The sequence below is a fragment of the Spermophilus citellus genome, assembly GCF_964194105.1.
Source record: "Spermophilus citellus genome assembly, chromosome: 7".
In the NCBI taxonomy this organism is placed as follows: Eukaryota; Metazoa; Chordata; class Mammalia; order Rodentia; family Sciuridae; genus Spermophilus; species Spermophilus citellus.
This window is the reverse complement of record NC_138188.1, coordinates 60,342,520-60,360,398: the sequence shown is the minus strand read 5'-3', so window position 1 is coordinate 60,360,398 and position 17,879 is coordinate 60,342,520. Positions and strand designations below refer to the sequence as shown.

Here is a 17,879-nt window from a genome sequence, read left to right as displayed (position 1 = left end):
AAAAGTCCTTCATACCTGTGAGGATTTCACTGTGGAGTGAGAGAAAGCTAAGAGTTAGTTGTAGTAGAAGACAACATAAACTTCAGAACTCAATACATATATTCCATAAAATTCTCATAAATAAAAATGTTTGAAGAAAATGCCCTATGATAACAATTAAAATCTTTTTTTTTTTCCTTTGTATTAGTGCAGTGCAGAAGACTACTGGTAAAAGAGGGATTGTTATTTCACGTTCCACGTATCCTACTGGTGGAAGATGGGGGGGACACTGGCTTGGAGACAACTATGCACAATGGGACAATTTGGACAAATCCATCATAGGTATGAGCTAATCTGCATCTTTATCTTTGTTTTTTAATTGTGTTCACCTTTGATGGTGATAATTCATAGACTTTTCAAATCCTTAGGATTATGCTTTTGGCATCAAATGTGATGACACAGAGCATCATGAAAGGGCAGTAGTCCAAGAAACAGAATCAAGTTTGCTATGTAGAAATTAATGACACCAGGTAGCTTATTTTGAGAAAATAAATTTCATCCTTTTTGGTCTTAGTTTCTTGGTTGAAAAGGCAGGAGCTGAGAAAGAGTATCTAGAACTAACAAAGAAATGGGTAGAACTGCTAGATTCTAGGCATAAGAGCCACTGAAAGATGCTCAAGAATGAAATGTGTCAAACTAAATTTTGAAAGAATATTTGAACAATATTCAGATAACTGGTAAATTGGACATTATCATTGTATGTGTCTTCACTAATCATAGATTCAAGGAAACAGTGTTTAGAAATATTTCTTGAACAAATATCTGGGGAAACGTGTTCTATTTTGTTTCAGTGATCACTTCTTAGAGATTTTGTTTAATAAAGATAATTCATTTTATTTTAATGGATGAAACTTACAGTGAAATAATTGCAGAAACATCCTTTTTAATTTAAAAAATGAAACTAGAAACTTTAAAAAATCAAAACCACTAATATTTTCTTTTTTCTCTATAATGTCTTCATAAAAGATTTGTACTCTGAATGTGTCATTGCAAATATGGAAGCTCATAATGTCCATTTCTAAACATCATTTGTATTACATAGTCAAAAAAAGCAAGAATATTATAAGAATGAAAAATATATTTATAATCTGAAAAGGGTTCATTTAATTGCAGATTGACATTAAAGAGTGTCTTCATTAATATGAGGAAAATATTAAAACATAAAAATAATTTTCTAAGATTTGTTCTCCTAATTTTTAGGTATGATGGAATTTAGTCTCTTTGGAATATCATATGTAAGTAGATCTATTTCTCTTATTTTCAAAAGCTGAAAATATTTTTAAAAACACCAACTATTCAAAATAAATTATATATAACAATATCTTTTAGACTGGAGCAGACATCTGTGGTTTCTTCAACAATTCTGAATATCATCTCTGTGCCCGCTGGATGCAACTTGGAGCATTTTATCCATACTCAAGAAATCACAACATTGCATTTACTAGAGTATGTTCTTATCATATTCACTTCCAATTCTTTAGTGAACCTTAGAATTTTGAATAGAATGACAGTCATTAATTGACAACATATTTATTGTCACCTATTAAAATGTGAATTATCCTTTGTGTATGTTCCTCTAAACTATGTTCCTCTAAAATAAATCAAATGTAATTTTAATTTGCACTTTTATTACTTAAATATGAATATTATGCCGTATCCCTTTATTATATAAAATAAAAATATTGAAAAAGATTTTGGGGAGAAAGAATGTATTACAGTGAATTAATGTAATTTTCTACTTTTATTGTTCAAATATATATTTGAATATTTTGATTTAAATAGAGATAAGGAATCATGGTGGTTTCACTTTGCTTTGTTTCAGAGACAAGATCCTGTTTCTTGGAATGAAACTTTTGCTGCAATGTCAAAGAGTATTCTAGATATTAGATATACTTTATTGCCCTATTTTTATACACAAATGCATGAAGTTCATGCTCATGGTGGCACTGTTATCCGACCCCTTTTGCATGAGTAAGTGTAAAATTTGTTTTTTTCCTACTACAAAGAGATAACTTTAATTTAATTTAATGAATAATCTTATAGAAAACTCTTTTGCCGTTATGTTAATCAGGCATTTTGTGTTAATAAAACATTTTATAAATACATCTACTAATAGAGTAGTATGAGTCAGAAATAAATGAAACACATAAATTATTTTGGTTTTAAAATAACTACTGTATAATGGGCATTATTCTAAATGTTTTGCATGCAGAATTACATTTCATATATTCAAAATTTCTTGGAGAAAAGTAGCGATTTAATTATTTGAGTTTTAATGCATATAATTAAGTCCACCAAATATGCCTGACTAAATAGCATACAAATTCTTCCAGGAGATATACTGACTGGGTATCCTAGAATACCTTAGACATTCTCATAAGAAATATGTTTTAGATTTACCCCTTAAACCTCAATTTGATTTATGACAAATCTTGAAAAATTCTTTTTCATCATAGAGCATTGTTGCAAACATTTTTGCTTGTTCTAATTTTTAAGGCAAATTCTGAGTCTTGATGTGAATATTACAAAAAAAACCAAACACAATCCAATGAGGAATACAATAGAAGTGTTAACAATTAATAAGGGCTATTCTCAGCATGTAAGATAGACTTGTATTTTATGGCCATTTATATCTCAAAGGCAGATATCCACTGAGACATAAAAGAATCTTGAAGAATTTTAAAACACTTTGAGAGAGCTCTAGTGTAAGTAGGATACACAAATTTTGATTTAAATTGAGATAAGGAGTCACGGTGGTTTCAAAATTTCCAAGTCACCATCCTTACAGCCCAAGTTTGTTTTATGGTTCTTTTCCAGGGTGTTATCAATGTTGCTTCCTAGTTTTTTTTTTTATCATATTCTAGGCAAAGTTAATATTTCTACCTGTAAGACTTCCCTCCTCCAAGGTGGTTTCTCATCTGGTTGGTCTTACATTCCATCACATTTTCTGCATTATATGAGGATATTTAGTGATAGTTGAGATAACTTTTAATTCCAATTGTTGGAATTATCTCTAATGTTTTTATACTTTCTTTTTCATTTTAATCCACTAAAATCTGCTGTAAAAAACACGATTTGAATAAACATTTCATGGTATTCAGTAGAGATAAGATAATTTCACTTAATTTAATTACTTGTAATTATTTTTGTCAAGGTTCTTTGAGGAAAAGCCAACTTGGGATATATACAAGCAATTCTTGTGGGGTCCAGCATTTTTGGTCACCCCTGTATTGGATCCTGTAAGTTCCACCACATATTTTGTTTAAAAAATGTTTTTTTTTTAGTTTATTTTATATGTTTTTAATGATTATATCTTTACTTTAAATTCCAGGATGACACTGTAGAAGGCTACATCCCTAATGCTCGGTGGTTTAACTACTATACTGTAAGTATTTAAAAACTCAGGGGAATTGACTAAAGATATATGCCTAGAGTTACATTGATGTAACCAATGAAGTGTGTTCACTTTCCTCTTTAAAAGAATAACATATGTCTTGCTAACTATATCTGAATCAAATTAACACACAGTGAAGGAGGGTAAATTTTTTTCTGCTATAATTTGTTAAGTAGTCATTGATTTCTTTCTGCAAATACACATGAAAATTGAACATTACTTGAAGTACGGTCTTGTCCTTCATTGGTTATGATAAACAATCATTAAAGGTAATGAGATCCTTCCAGGGATCATGTACATGGAAAGTCAGAAATAGCTTTTGTGACCTTTCAGAATTCATATGTGTTCTGCATATAAGCTTCACAAAAACAAATAGCTATAAATTACTTTCAGAGTTATTATAGAGGATCCTATTTAACTAAGAACTATGGGTATGCTTTAAACAACATGATTCCTTGAATAAACACTTTTGTTATTTTTTAAACTGGAAAGCATATCGTTTGGGTTTATAAATGTATGCCCTCAAGTACCAAAACTGCTGATGATCTATTTCTTATTTCTCTTGTTATTCTTTTCATCTCTTTCATTTTCAGGGTGAAGATATAGGTTTCAGAGGAAAAAATAGTACATTTCCAACTGACTGGGATAAAATAAATCTACATGTTAGAGGTGGTTACATCCTACCATGCCAAGAGCCTGCTCAAAACACATTTTACAGGTAAGTTAACTGTTTTCAGGGCTCTAATTATGTTTTGTGATATATCCTGCTAGAAATGTCTGGAAAGGTCTAAGATTTTTCTCCGATCTACAAGCTAACAAGTTTGCCTGCCATGGTGATGGGGACACTGAGTCAGGAATATCTTTATTAATGACAGCATAGCAAGAAACAGAAAACTTCACATTAACATAAATTTTCCTTGATTGTCAAGTCCCATTCTGGATGACATAAAGTAGACCACACAAATGCTATACATGCATCAGGTTTGTGTCACAGCTGAAGAACCCCAAGTTTAAGGGAGTCTAATGTTTTATTATGGGCCATAAGCAAACCCATCCATCCTTCAAAGAAAGACATCATCTTTATTATACTTAACAATGGTTAAATTTTTTAAAAAATCTACTTTATTGTTCCAGTGCTAATTAAATTTTTATTGTTATTGTCAAATGAAAAAAATTAAAGCTCAATAATTTTAAAGTACCAGTATACAGTTAAAATAATAAAATCTTCTAATTAAACATGAATAAATCTGACAATTCAGACTAAGTATATTTCTATATACATACTTGAAAATACTGTATTTTTCTTTAAAAAGTTTTCCCATGCTCTCTTTTTAAAGTATTTAGTTTATTTTATATTTTCTTATTGGTGCATTATAATTGTATATAATGGTGGAAATCATGCCATATTCATACATGCACATAACAATTTGATCAATCCCTTTCCCCATCACATTCCCTTTTCTTATATTCCTGCCTATCCCTGATCCACTTGCACTACTCTACTGATCCTGCACCTCCTCCTCCTATTATTATTATTATTATTATTATTATTATTATTTAGTGCATCATAATTATAGTCATACATGAACATAGCATAGTAGAGTATATTTTGGGCCTCAGAACTCTCCATTCCTTCCTGTCTTCCCTCTGTCTCAATCCCCTTTTTTCTACTCTATTGATCTCCCTTCTACTTTCATGAAATCAATTTTTATTCCTTTTTAAAATTCTCTCCAGCTTCCATATGTGAGTGAATACTTTTGACTCTTAACTTTCTGAGTCTATCTTTTTTCACTTAGCAAGGTATTCTGCACTTCTACCCACTCAGCAGCAAATGAGATTTTTTTTTCTTTATGGCTAAATAAAACTCCATTGTGTATATATAACACATTTTCTTTACCCATTCATCTGTCAAAGTTGCTGGGGAAACTGGGTATCCATTTATAGAAGAATAAAAAGAGATCATCTGTTTAAGAGCACCTACACTCATTCCATAAATTCGCTACTTTTAATTGTGCCGCTATAAATATTGTTTATATATCACTATAATATGTTTACATTATTTATTGACTTTTCAAATAAATTCCAAGGAATGAGATAGGGGGTCATTTAGTGATTCCATTCCTACTGTTGCCATATGCTTTCTAAAACGGTTGTATTAATTTCCAGTCCCACCAAACAATGCTTACAGCAATTATTATTATTTGTATTCCTGATGATTGCCATTCTAAATGAAGTGAGATGAAATCTCAGTGTATTTTTGATTTGCTTTTCCCCGAATGCCAAGGATATTGAATATTTTCTTTAAAATATCTGTTGTCCATTTGTATTTCTTCTTTTGATAAATGTCTATTTCAGTCATTTGTCCATTTGTTTATTAGGTTTTTTTTCTGGTGTTAGATTTTTGAGTTCTGTATATTGTACATTAATCCCCTGTCAGAAGAGTTATAGGCAAAGATTTTTCCTCATTCTGTAGGCTGTCTCTTTATGCTATTAAATATTTCCTTTGCTGTGTAGATATTTTTTTATTTGACGCCATTCCACTTATTGATTATTGGTTTTATTTCTTGAAATTTAGGATTCTCATTAAGGAAGTCAGTGCCTGTATCATATGTTAGAATGTTGTCATTATTATTATTATTTTTGAGCAGTTGCAGAGATTAGTCTACTTCTTAGGTCTTTGACCTACTTTGAGTTGATTTTTTTTTGAGGGTGAGAGATGATCTAGTTTTATTCTTCTATAAATGGATACCCAGTTTTCCCAGCACCTTCTGTTAAAAAGGCTATATTTTCTCCAAAGTTTGGAGAAAACTTGGTCAAAAATAGATGACTTTTTCCATGTGGTTTGTCTCTGTGTCTTCTACTTCCATTCCACTCACCTTCATGTCTGTTTTCATACTAATATGACAATGTGATTTTTACTTTAGTTCCACATTATAATTTTAGATTAGGTATTGTGATACCTCCAATATCAATCTTTCTGTTGAAGACTGCTTTGGCTATACTGGGTCTTTTATCCTTTCATATGAATGTTAGTAATGTTTGTTCTAGTTCTGTGAAGAATGTCATTAGTATTTTGATGGGTATTGGGTAACATTTGTAGATTTCTCTTGGAAATATCATCTTTCAAACAATATTATTTGTGTCTATCCCAAGAATATGGGCATCTTTCCACCTTCTGAGGTTTTCTTCAGTTTCTTTCTTCAGTGATTTTTAATTTTCATCATAGGCATCTTTTACTACCTTGGGTATACTTTTTACAGTTTTTTCTTTAATACTACTATGAATGGAATAGTTTTCCTAATTTCTTTCTCATTATTGATGCACAGGAAATTGATTGTTATCCCAAAACAGATAATTCGATTTCTTCTTTTCCTATTTGTAACCTTTCAATTTCCTTCTCTTGACTAATTGCTTTGGCTATAGCTTCAAGTACTGTATTGAATAATATTATATAGTTTTTTCAGTTTATTTTTTTATCAAGAATGGGTGCAAGATACAGTTGAAGAGTTTTTATGAAACTATTTAAATGATCATGTGATTTTGTCCATAATTTTACTTATGTGATGAATTACATTTATTGATTTGCATATGTTGAACCAACTTTGCATTCTTAGAATAAAACCTCCTTGATTATGGTATACAGTCCAGAGGATCATTAGGGACTATTTTGAAAACATATTCAAATAAATTCGAAAATCTAAAATATATTGACAAATTTCTGGACTATCTGAATTACAACCAAAAGGATATAAAAAGACCTAAACTGACCAATATCAAGCAAGGAGATTGAGGCAGTAATAAAAACTTTCCCACACAGAAAAGCCTAGGACCCTGATAAATTATCAGCTGATTAACCAATTAAAGAAAAACTAATGATACTCTTCCTCAAATTAGTGCATGAAGAAAAACTAAGGGAACACTCCCAAATTCATTCTATGGAGCTAGTATCACCCTAACACCAAAACCAGACCAGGGCACATCAAGGAAAGAAAAATTCAGATCCATTCTTGATGAACACAGATACAAAAATACTCAATAAAATACTAACAATTTACATTTAAAAATACATTATTGTATATCATGACTAATGCTGTTTGCTTTTTAAATTCTTTGAAACAATAGTTCACAAGAAAAGCCGTGAGTTTTTATGTGAGATATTTAGAAATGCAAGAAACTTATGGAAAATTGTCTTTCAATGAAATATCTAATTTTAAAGTAAGAAAACTTATCAAACTAAAATACAAATTAAAACTTTATGCCCCATGTATATAATATGTAGAAGAATTAATAAATCTTTTCTTTTGAATGACTATCTTAGCTAGGTCCTCATCTTTTACTGTACCTTTGACATGTAGAAAGAACTATCATTTGCTTCCTGAAAACATGAAGTTTTAAAAGTCTTTAGAGATTAATTTTAGGTTTTCACAGAAAAATTATGTGGAATGTCAGAGATTTCCCACATACCTCCCACTATCATAGCCTCTCCTATTATCAACATCCCTCACCAAAGTGCTACATTTGTTATAATTTATGAACCCATAGGAACACATCATTATCATCCAGTGTCCATTGTTTATATTAGGTTTCTCTCTTGGTGTTTTATCTAAATCTGTGGATTTTACAAGGTATGAACCATTACCGAATCATACTGAATAATTTCAGTGCCCTGAAAATCCTTTGCATCCCACCTATTTATTCCCTCCAACACAAAATTTCCACTTACATTTTTACTCCCCTCATAGTTTTACCTTCTCCAGAATGTCATATTGTTAGAATCACATCAAATAGCTCTTTAGATTGACTTCTTTCACTTAGTAGTACATATTTAAAATTTTTGCATGTCTTTTCTTGACTCTATATCTCATTTCATTTTAGCACTAAATAATATCCCATACCATGAATGTTTTAATGAACTTTAAGTCAACTTTGTTTGAAAAACTCCTTTCTTTTACATCTATTTTTTTCCTGTCTCTGCCTCATTTTATCTGCCCTGCAATATATTTTTCAGACTCATGGAAATGTAGATATCCATTGAAAATATCACTATTCAAATTTCTAAGTTCCCTGCTCTCTAAAGGCAAGGAGACCTGACTTTGATGTATTTATTTATTTTTTTGGTACCAGGAATTGAACTCAGGGACACTCCACCCACTGAGCTACATTCCCCAGCCCTATTTTGTATTTTATTTTTACAAATAGTGTCTCACTGACTTGCTTAGCACCTCACTTTTGCTGAGGCTAGCTTTGAACTCACAATCCTCCTTCCTCAGCCTCCTGAACTGCTGGGATTACAGGCAATGCACCACTGAGCCCAACCGGAGACCTACCTTTTAGTGGCTTTACCCCACATAAAGATGAGTTGAGGGACAACATAGAAACTCATTATAACCATGAATTGATCATCATCTAGCCATGATAACTCTTTTTTTTTTCTGTCAGGTCCCCCTCCCTATTATCCTTGTCTTTTTTGTCACCATCATGTCCATTACACCAAGAACATAGGATGATTCTGTTTCATGAGACTGATGTAAGAATCAATTTCTTGTGCCACAATAATTTTTATTTCTAAGACCCTATAGACCCGGCTTAGACATTCAGATTATGGAGGACTCTGTTCCTGTCTCTCTTCTCTTTTCATACTCAAAACACTTTCTTGGTGTCCTATGTATTGACAGGCCATATCTCCTGGAACCACCTAACTTATTTCTGTCAATATCCTGTTCTGACATTATTTGAAAAAAGAGAAAAATGATTTTACCTGATAAGTGAGGTCTCCATGGAGACCATTCATAATTTCTGCATAGAAGATACTTTACTTTTCCTATAAAAGAGGTCAGGTTCTATGTCTCTGCCTCTCTTTTTAATCTATGTGCATGGATTAAAAAGGGAATATAGTATATTTGATATAAGACTTAGGAATACACCCAGGGTACAATGAAGCTTATGGAGTTTTTAATCTCAAGTTTTAACATATGTTGAGAAATTGTGGGTTAAATAAGATTTTTGATATTTAAAAAAAACACAGTTCTGTTTTAAACTAGTGCCTGTTAACTGAAACACACACACACATACACACACACACACACACACACACACATTAATGCTGAGGAATGTTAACATCTTTTAACTAAAAAATATGTCATTACTGAGAAGACTTGAAGACTTGAGCTTTAATCACAGATATTTTAGCAGACTCCCATGACAATATATCCTTCAACATTTGTGACTGGAAAATGTATACCTAAAAATAATTTGCCTGAGAAATCCTTTTTTAATAATATGAGACTTTCAAACCCAGTTACTTTCCATAAATTGCTGTTGAATGAGCACAGGCACAGGTATTTAGTTCATAGTTAGGCCTCACCTTGGGAGGTGTTGTCTATTACATAGATAGAACTTGCCAGTTATTCTACATTCTTATTAATAATTTTTCAATGATAATTGAATGATTTATATATGGAAACATGAAGAAGGCTTAAGTCATAGAAGACTTAAGTAATATAGTAATGCTTAATGGCCAATGACAGGATTAGAGAGAGAAAAATAAATTTATCAATGAACTTTATATGGTTGAATTACTATAAATAAGGCTACTCTTGATAATTTAGAGTAGATGTTATTATATGCTAGTGCTGGGCATAGTAGTGCACACCTATAGTGTGATGGCACATGCCTGTAGTGCCAGTGACATGGGAGGCTGAGGCAGGAGGATTGCAAGTTCAGTCCAGCCTCAGCAACTTAGTGAAGTCCTAAGCAACTTAGGAAGAACCTGTCTCAAAAAAAAAAAAATACATGCATGATATTGTGTATTAAATATGATGAATTTTATGGTTTAATATTTGTAACATTTTAAAGAGAAAAATTCTTTAATTTTCTTTGTCTAAATAATTTGCATTCTCCTTAATTGCTATTCTATTTGTGCTCTTTTGGATACTTTTATGGATGCCACATCATATAAAATGCACTATTCTGCTAGTATGGGTAAAATTATATATTTCTTTTTTGCAGTCGAAAAAATTTCATGAAGCTCATTGTTGCTGCAGATGATAATCAGATGGCACAAGGATCTCTATTTTGGGATGATGGAGATACTATAAGTGAGTGTTCCATTTAGTGTATATATATATATATATATATATATATATATATATATATATATATTATGTTCTTTCATATTTTACTTTTTGCTACCTATTATTATATTTTGGAAGCTGAGTACAAAGCTTTTATTCAAAGCTAAAAGACCTTGAAAATTACTTGAATCAACTTGGATAAACAAAGTTGGAAATATTTCAATACCCCTGTCTTGTTTTAAATTTTTTTAATCCCTAAATTAAATATCTGACTAGTGAAGAGATTTGTATAGTGTGTATTACTAATACAGTGCCATTCACAAAATAGATACTGAGTATATATTAAAATACATAGTACTAAGTATGTTCTCCCAGGGACTCTGGAGGCCCAAAAGTTTGAGGAAAGCATTATCAACTTAGTGAAAACCTGTTACAAAATAAAAATCAAAAACGCCTGTAATCCCAGCAGTTTCGGAGGTTGAAGTAGGAGGATCATGAATTCAAAGCCAGCTTTGGCAATGGACAGGCTCTAAGCAACTCAGTGACACCTGTTTCTAACTAAAATATAAAATAGGGTTGGGGATGTGGCTCAGATGTTGAATGCTCCAAGTTCAGTGCCCAGTACCCCACCAAAAAAAAAAAAAAAAAATCAGTGGAAAAAGTCTGGAGATGAAGAACAGTGGAGCACCTCTGGGTTCAATCTTTAGTGCCATGATACACACACACACACACACACACACACACACAAAGGAGTCTTCTGGGGTCCATCCAAATTCCACTAGCTTGAGGAGAAAATGAGGATCTTCTGCCTTTGAGCAAAATTCCCTCAGGAGATTCTTATTCTGTAGATAAAATATAATTACCATTAATAGTACCAGTTCTCTCAGATGGAGTTCTAAACATTTTCTTGACACAAACTTTAGTCATAAAGACTGTCACCAAGGTGAAGTTGTAGTTTTCATGTCCTACAATTTAAATTAACTGTTCACCGATGATAAATTTTCATTAATAGCAAAGATATGTATCATCTTTTAATCAAGTAAATATTCTAAAACCAAAAAAGATAAGAATCTATTAGTAAATATAAAGCATGCGAGAAAGTTGACATAAGAATTCTATGTTAGCTCAGAGAAGAGTGGTGCATATATGTAGCCTCAGTGACTTGGGAAGCTGAGGAAGGAAGATTGCAAGTTTGAAGCCACCCTTAGCAATTCAATGAGGCCCTCATGCAACTTAGTGAAACCATGTCTCAAAATAAAAAATAAAATGGTCTGGATATGGAGCTCACTGGTAAATCACTTCTAGTTCAATCCCTAGTATTAAAAAGTGAAATGAGAAATTATACCCTATCTGCTTCAAATGTATGATATGTCCAGATCATTGTACTGTCATGTGTAACTAATTAAAAGAAAAAAAAAAGTGAAAAGTAAAAGAGAAATAATTATATACAAGTGAACAATCATAAAATTGGCATAAAGTCCTCTTCATTTTCTGGTTTAGAAGGCGAACCAATAAACCACTATGAGATAAAACCCTTTGGTTTAGAACCTTGACTTTCAATACTATTTTAACTGATGTTCTACTAAGTTCACAGCCTTTCTTTCCCTTATCTTCCAGCAGTATGTACTTAGAATTTACCAATAATTTTCCAGGGGTGTTAAGTTGATATTTGTATAATTGTTTTTCCCCAGCTTTTCCTACTGTACTAAGTTGTAAGTGAAAACTTAGTATGCCCTGTGCCCTATTCAGCTTTCATGGCAGACTTATCTTTAATTGCTGGAAATTACTAATATGATTCAGATTATATTTTTATGATCTCTTTATTCAAGAACAAAAATTGTTCTGGACAATTTTTGTAATCACAACATATTTAAAATAATTAGGTTTTTCAAATAATCCCCTGGAATTTCTTGACTAGACACCAAATATAGTATGCAAAAAATACTTAGTTTCTGAATTTATTAGATTGGAATCTCTAAAGTTATCTTCCACATGGAGGACACCAATCTAAATTGATATTCCCATCTGATGTTATTCTTTCTTTTAGACAAATACATTCAAATTTTGTGATAAAATTTGCAGAACAGTTCTCTCAAAGTAAATTGAAGATAATAAAAATTAACACATCCTAAAACTTGCAAACATAAAGTATGTCTTAACCTTTCTAACATTATAATATTTAATCTTTATTTGCCCTATGAATGTTAATGAAGCATCTAGATATATTTGTGCCTTTGATTATGATCAGAGATGTTAACTTCCTCCTATTCAACAAAACTTTTCATATCTTCCTAGTACTTGTCACTGTGCTTTATTTAATCTAATTCTATGAGTAAAACATTCTGTTAAAACTTCTGCTAAAATTGTAAATTGAAAAGTTAAGACTAAAACTCTTAAGGCATATTGGCACTAATATACTCACAATTCATATTAAATTAGTTATTATATATGTTAGTTTATATTCAGAGAAGAAAGTTTGAGGCTGAATATCAATTTTCTTACAAGAAAATTAGTCTATTAATTTTTCATTAAATTAAAGAATATGATGCTGACATATGTAAGTAGAGAGGGTAATTAAAATATATTGCTTTTTCCATGTTATCCCAATATGTATTTTAATCAGGCATTTGATGTACTTTCCATCTTCTGTATGCTTCTTTGTTTTTTACATATATGCACAGTCAGAGAAGTCAGAGTAAATTTATCCTGATTACAGATGTTGGCTATATTTAATCATTTCAATTTTGCAATTTATTTAACTATTTTAGCACTGACTTTCCTCTATTATACAATGGAAAGTCAAGTACTATATATCTCTAAAGTAGCAGTGATAAAGTGCTTAGAATTTCAAAATAAGAATGTTTAATAAGTTTTAGCTCTAAAATTATCATAAAATAGATACCAGATGAAGTAAAAATCTTATGTTTTGTCAGTTTGACTTTCATTAGAAATGCAGGAATACAACATTATAACGTTTTTAACAGGAAAGAAAATTAGTTATACTAAGAGTTTACTACTGTTCTTTGAAAATAAAAATATATTACTTTTTTTTCTCTCTACAGACACCTATGAAAGAGACATATACTTCTTGGTACAATTTAATTTAAAAGAGGTATTTAAAATTATTTATATACAATTGCGTTAAAGAATGTGTGAAGTTTCATTCCATGTTTATTAGATAAAACACTTACTTTAAATACACAAATAATTTTCTATACTATAATATACATTTTGTCAATTTAATTGCTTTTGCAAATGAAGGGCTTAAACTTTTTTTTTTTACCTTTGTAGAAAACTTTGACAAGCACTATACTGAAAAATGGTTACATAAATAAAAGTGAAATGAGGCTTGGATCCATCCTTGTATGGGGGAAAGGAAATGCTCCTGTCACCGGAGTCAACTTGATATATAATGGAAACACAGTACCACTTAGATTTGAAAACCTAGAAAAAGAGGTAAGTGAGTTAGAAAATGTACACATTCAAAATATGAATATGAACTTCTTATATTTCTCATGCCTAAAGAAACATAACTATGAGTCAACTGTGACATTTCTCAAATGTTCATATTCATTTAACTTCCCATTTTATTTCTTTATTACCCTTAGAAACATTTCACACGTATCAATCAAAATAGTATCTTTTTAATAATTGTTCTGACATAGCAAAATTAATTTACATTAAATATGCATATTGCTATTTCAGTAGTTTTTAAATAAAATATGTTAATTTGGACATTGTGTATATCAGATTAAAATGTCTTTGAAAAAAATTTCAAAATTAATAGATCTACCTACTCTTACTCATGAATACATGTCTGAGTGAGGATACAGACATTAAACAAGGAGTCAGGATTCCTATGTTAAAGTAACATTGCTACAATTAATTTGATTTTTTATTTTGAAAAATTGATTTTGGGTCCTCACTTTCTTTCCAATTAAATAAAAATAAGCAGGTAAACAGTATGCTAAACTCCATCCAATTCTAAATTCTGTGAATCTATGAATTGTTAAGGTGTACTTCAAACAATATATATTCTACAAAATAGTTAAGTTTTTGATTCAAGTTTAGTGTCAGATCTGCACTGCTAAAACTGTGTGTGACTACATAGTATTTAAACAAGTTTAAATTAGTATTTAAACTTGTTTAAACCACCTAGCCATTATTTACTTGGAACTTACAGAATAGTCAGTTTGCTGATTTCAACTTAAATTTAAAAAGACTATATCTTGGGCTGTCTCAGATCTTTGTAAATTTCATAGGATATTAGAGTTAAACAGCGGCTACCAAATTTTTTTTTCCACTTGAAATTTAACACTTGTCCTACTATTAATATGTTTTGTAGGCAAGTTGGATTTCCAATTCAATGTAGAAATCATGTCTTTCTTACTACTTTGTGTTTAAAATATCCTTTAATTTTTAAAAATTTATGCCAAGAGGGGCTGGGGATGTGGCTCAAGTGATGGCATACTCGCCTGGCATGCGTGAAGCACTGGGTTCGATTCTCAGCACCACATAAAAATAAAATAAAGATATTGTGTTGATCTAAAACAAAACAAAAATAAATAAATATTTTAAAAAATGTGCCAAGATTGGGAAATTGCAAGTTGGTACAGGACTCTTCATTAGCAAAAATAAATGTTAATAACTTAGTACCTCACACTTGTTTCCTTCTGAAAATTGTACTGGTTTATAAAATTCCAAGGAATGGAATTCGTGATGTATTTCTCTGGTCTTACATGGCAGACCAAGAAACTCCTTGCAAAGCGAAATAAATTCTCCCCAAATAAAGAGTTAGAGGTTGTAAATCACAATTCAAAATGAATTTTGTCATACTGTCCAATGTTTTATCAGATTAAAAAAAGAGTTTGCCTTACCTATTTTCTTGTTCTTTATTTACTATTATGGTGGCAACTAAAGCTCAGAACTTGTATTCAAATGAAGCAAATAATGTCAAATTATATTTAATGTGTTGGTTATTATTTTGTTTTGAACAAATGTGGCAAAAAAAATAGAGATCATTTTAAAAAGGTTGATATTTCACTGCTTCCAAACATATTCATGAAGAATTTTAAATACTATGAAGAAATTTTTTGATGTTTCATTACACCAATGATTTCAAAAGAAGATATTCATTTTAACAAAATGAAGAGTTGCTTACAAGTGCATTCAATGGGAAAAATTTTTTTGACACAGTTTTTCAAGCATTAATGTAGGAAAGTTATAGAAGAAAGTGAAAGGGAAGCGAGGAACAGGGAGATTGGAGAGCAAGAAATGAAAGAGGAAGACCAGGCAGAGATACATAGGAGAGTTTATTTGTCAGAGCTGACAAATAAAGGGCATATCTCCATAGATGGGTAGAGGCAAAAGAGGCTTGGGGTTCCGGACTTTTATAAGGCAGACTCAGGGATTAGAGTCCTTAAGGGTGAGTTAGGTCTGAGGGAATGGTGAGCCTTTTTCAGAAATGCCCTTGGGCAGGAAAGTAAATTTTTTTTAATGGCATTGTTATTTAAGATGGCTGTCCAGATGTTAATCAAACAACTTAAAGAAAGACAGTCCATTTCTTTCTACACTCATGTTGTCCTTCTACATAGGTGTGGCAACTTTATGCAAAGGATGATTTAATTGCAATATCAATACAATTTTTAAAACATTTTCCTAGAAACAAATATGTCTAGTTGATTTTTGTGTGAGCTACTGTTTTTCTGGTTATAGATATTGACAGTAATTAGTCATTTTACTTTTGCAATTTATCTAACAGTTTTGACACTGACTTTCCTCTGTTATATAATGGAAATTCTAATGATACATATCTCTTGAGTAGAAGTGATAAAGTATTACTAAAGAACTTTTTTGTGTGCAATAGATCAATTTTAAAACTGACTAATAGATATTAAGATAAGTATTTTTTCCCCTTTTAAACGCTTCTACTACTATGGTAAATTGACCCAGATTTGCTTTGCCTCAGTGAAGAATAAATTTTTTAAAGCCCTTAATTGAGTACTTGATGTGTGATAGACACCAGAGAAAGTTGATATTCTTCTTCACTTGCCTATTGGTTGAATCCAAACTTTTAGAGCTAAGGCACAGAGAATCATGTAAGCATATATTAGAGAAAAAAGCAATAAAAATATATCATGATTATTTGACCATAGTTGCTTAGATTATTTTTATGGTTAGTCACTGTAGAGTCTAGCTGAATTTATCTCCAGTAAAGAAAGTGATACTTAAAAAATTGACAATTGAGGCTGGGGATGTGGCTCAAGCAGTAGCGCACTTGCCTGGCATGCATGCGGCCCGGGTTCGATCCTCAGCACCACATACAAAGATGTTGTGTCCGCCAATAACTAAAAAAATAAATATTGAAATTCTCTTTCTTTCTCTCTCTCTCTCTCTCTAATATATATATATATATATATATTTTTAATTGACAATTGGCCATAAAGGATGGATGCCTTTATAACATTTGAGGATTGGAAGTGTAGCAGTTTATGTAGTGCAATTATGAATTCCTCCAAATTTAGGTGTTGTATCAAAAAAATAGATATTAAGATAATTGCCTAGTAGTTTTGGCTTTTTATGTCTTTGACATTCTGCCTCTGGTAATTCATTTCCATTATCTATAACATGGGTAGCTGAGATGGTTTCCAACTGTGAAATAAAAGTTTAGCAAAAAAAAGTGTATCCTGTTTCATGCTAAATAAAATCATCTTTGTTTGAAAAAGAACAAAAATGTGACTTTAATTAAATAATTGCAATTTTACTTTTTTTTCAGGTATTAAAAATTGACCTTACAGACAAAAGTGTTACTCTTGATGAACCATTCGAAATCAGCTGGTCATGAAGAGTGCTACCAATTCAAGTTCTCAAGGAGAAATTGATACTGGATTTAAGTTTCATGGCACTTACAAGTGTCCCTTCTCATTGACTCTTACATTCTGTAAAATATAATTTTCATAACACTTTCCTAAAAATTATTGCACAGTGTACATCAAAAGTAATGCTAAATTTTTGATATTAATGTAGTTTGCATTCAATTATTTAAAACTTTTAATAGGATTTGGATAGTTCTATGTTGAATAGTTTGGATAGTTGATAAGCAGAAGATAGATCTGTACACATAATATTAAATATGTATGTGTAAAACTAAACTATAGTTAAAATGTGATTTTTAAATAAAATGAAACATTTAATTATGAGTGTTATACAATATTTTTTAATATTTCACAGATTTGTTATGTAACAAGTCCTTACAAAATTTAATTATTTTGTACCATGTATATTTAATTAGGAAACAGAAAATAAAAAGTGTGTATATATATTAAAATGGGTACATTTTCCCATTATTTTCATAATGAAATTTGTCTTATTCA

General features: G+C 30.8%; 1 protein-coding gene across 1 annotated transcript in view; it reads left to right on the top strand.

Moving 5' to 3' along the window:
* Positions 1-17,350, top strand: part of SI (sucrase-isomaltase) — a gene marked incomplete at both ends in the record, with an annotated part of 84,890 nt that extends 67,540 nt beyond the window's left edge. Inside the window, 11 exons of the mRNA XM_081302040.1 lie at positions 188-321; positions 1,240-1,274; positions 1,369-1,485; positions 1,862-2,010; positions 3,194-3,278; positions 3,371-3,424; positions 4,027-4,151; positions 10,442-10,530; positions 13,569-13,618; positions 13,798-13,962; positions 17,282-17,350. Coding sequence (XP_081158166.1) covers positions 188-321; positions 1,240-1,274; positions 1,369-1,485; positions 1,862-2,010; positions 3,194-3,278; positions 3,371-3,424; positions 4,027-4,151; positions 10,442-10,530; positions 13,569-13,618; positions 13,798-13,962; positions 17,282-17,350 — 1,072 coding nt within the window. The remainder of the gene's footprint in view (positions 1-187; positions 322-1,239; positions 1,275-1,368; positions 1,486-1,861; positions 2,011-3,193; positions 3,279-3,370; positions 3,425-4,026; positions 4,152-10,441; positions 10,531-13,568; positions 13,619-13,797; positions 13,963-17,281) is intronic.
* Positions 17,351-17,879: the final 529 nt, after the last annotated feature.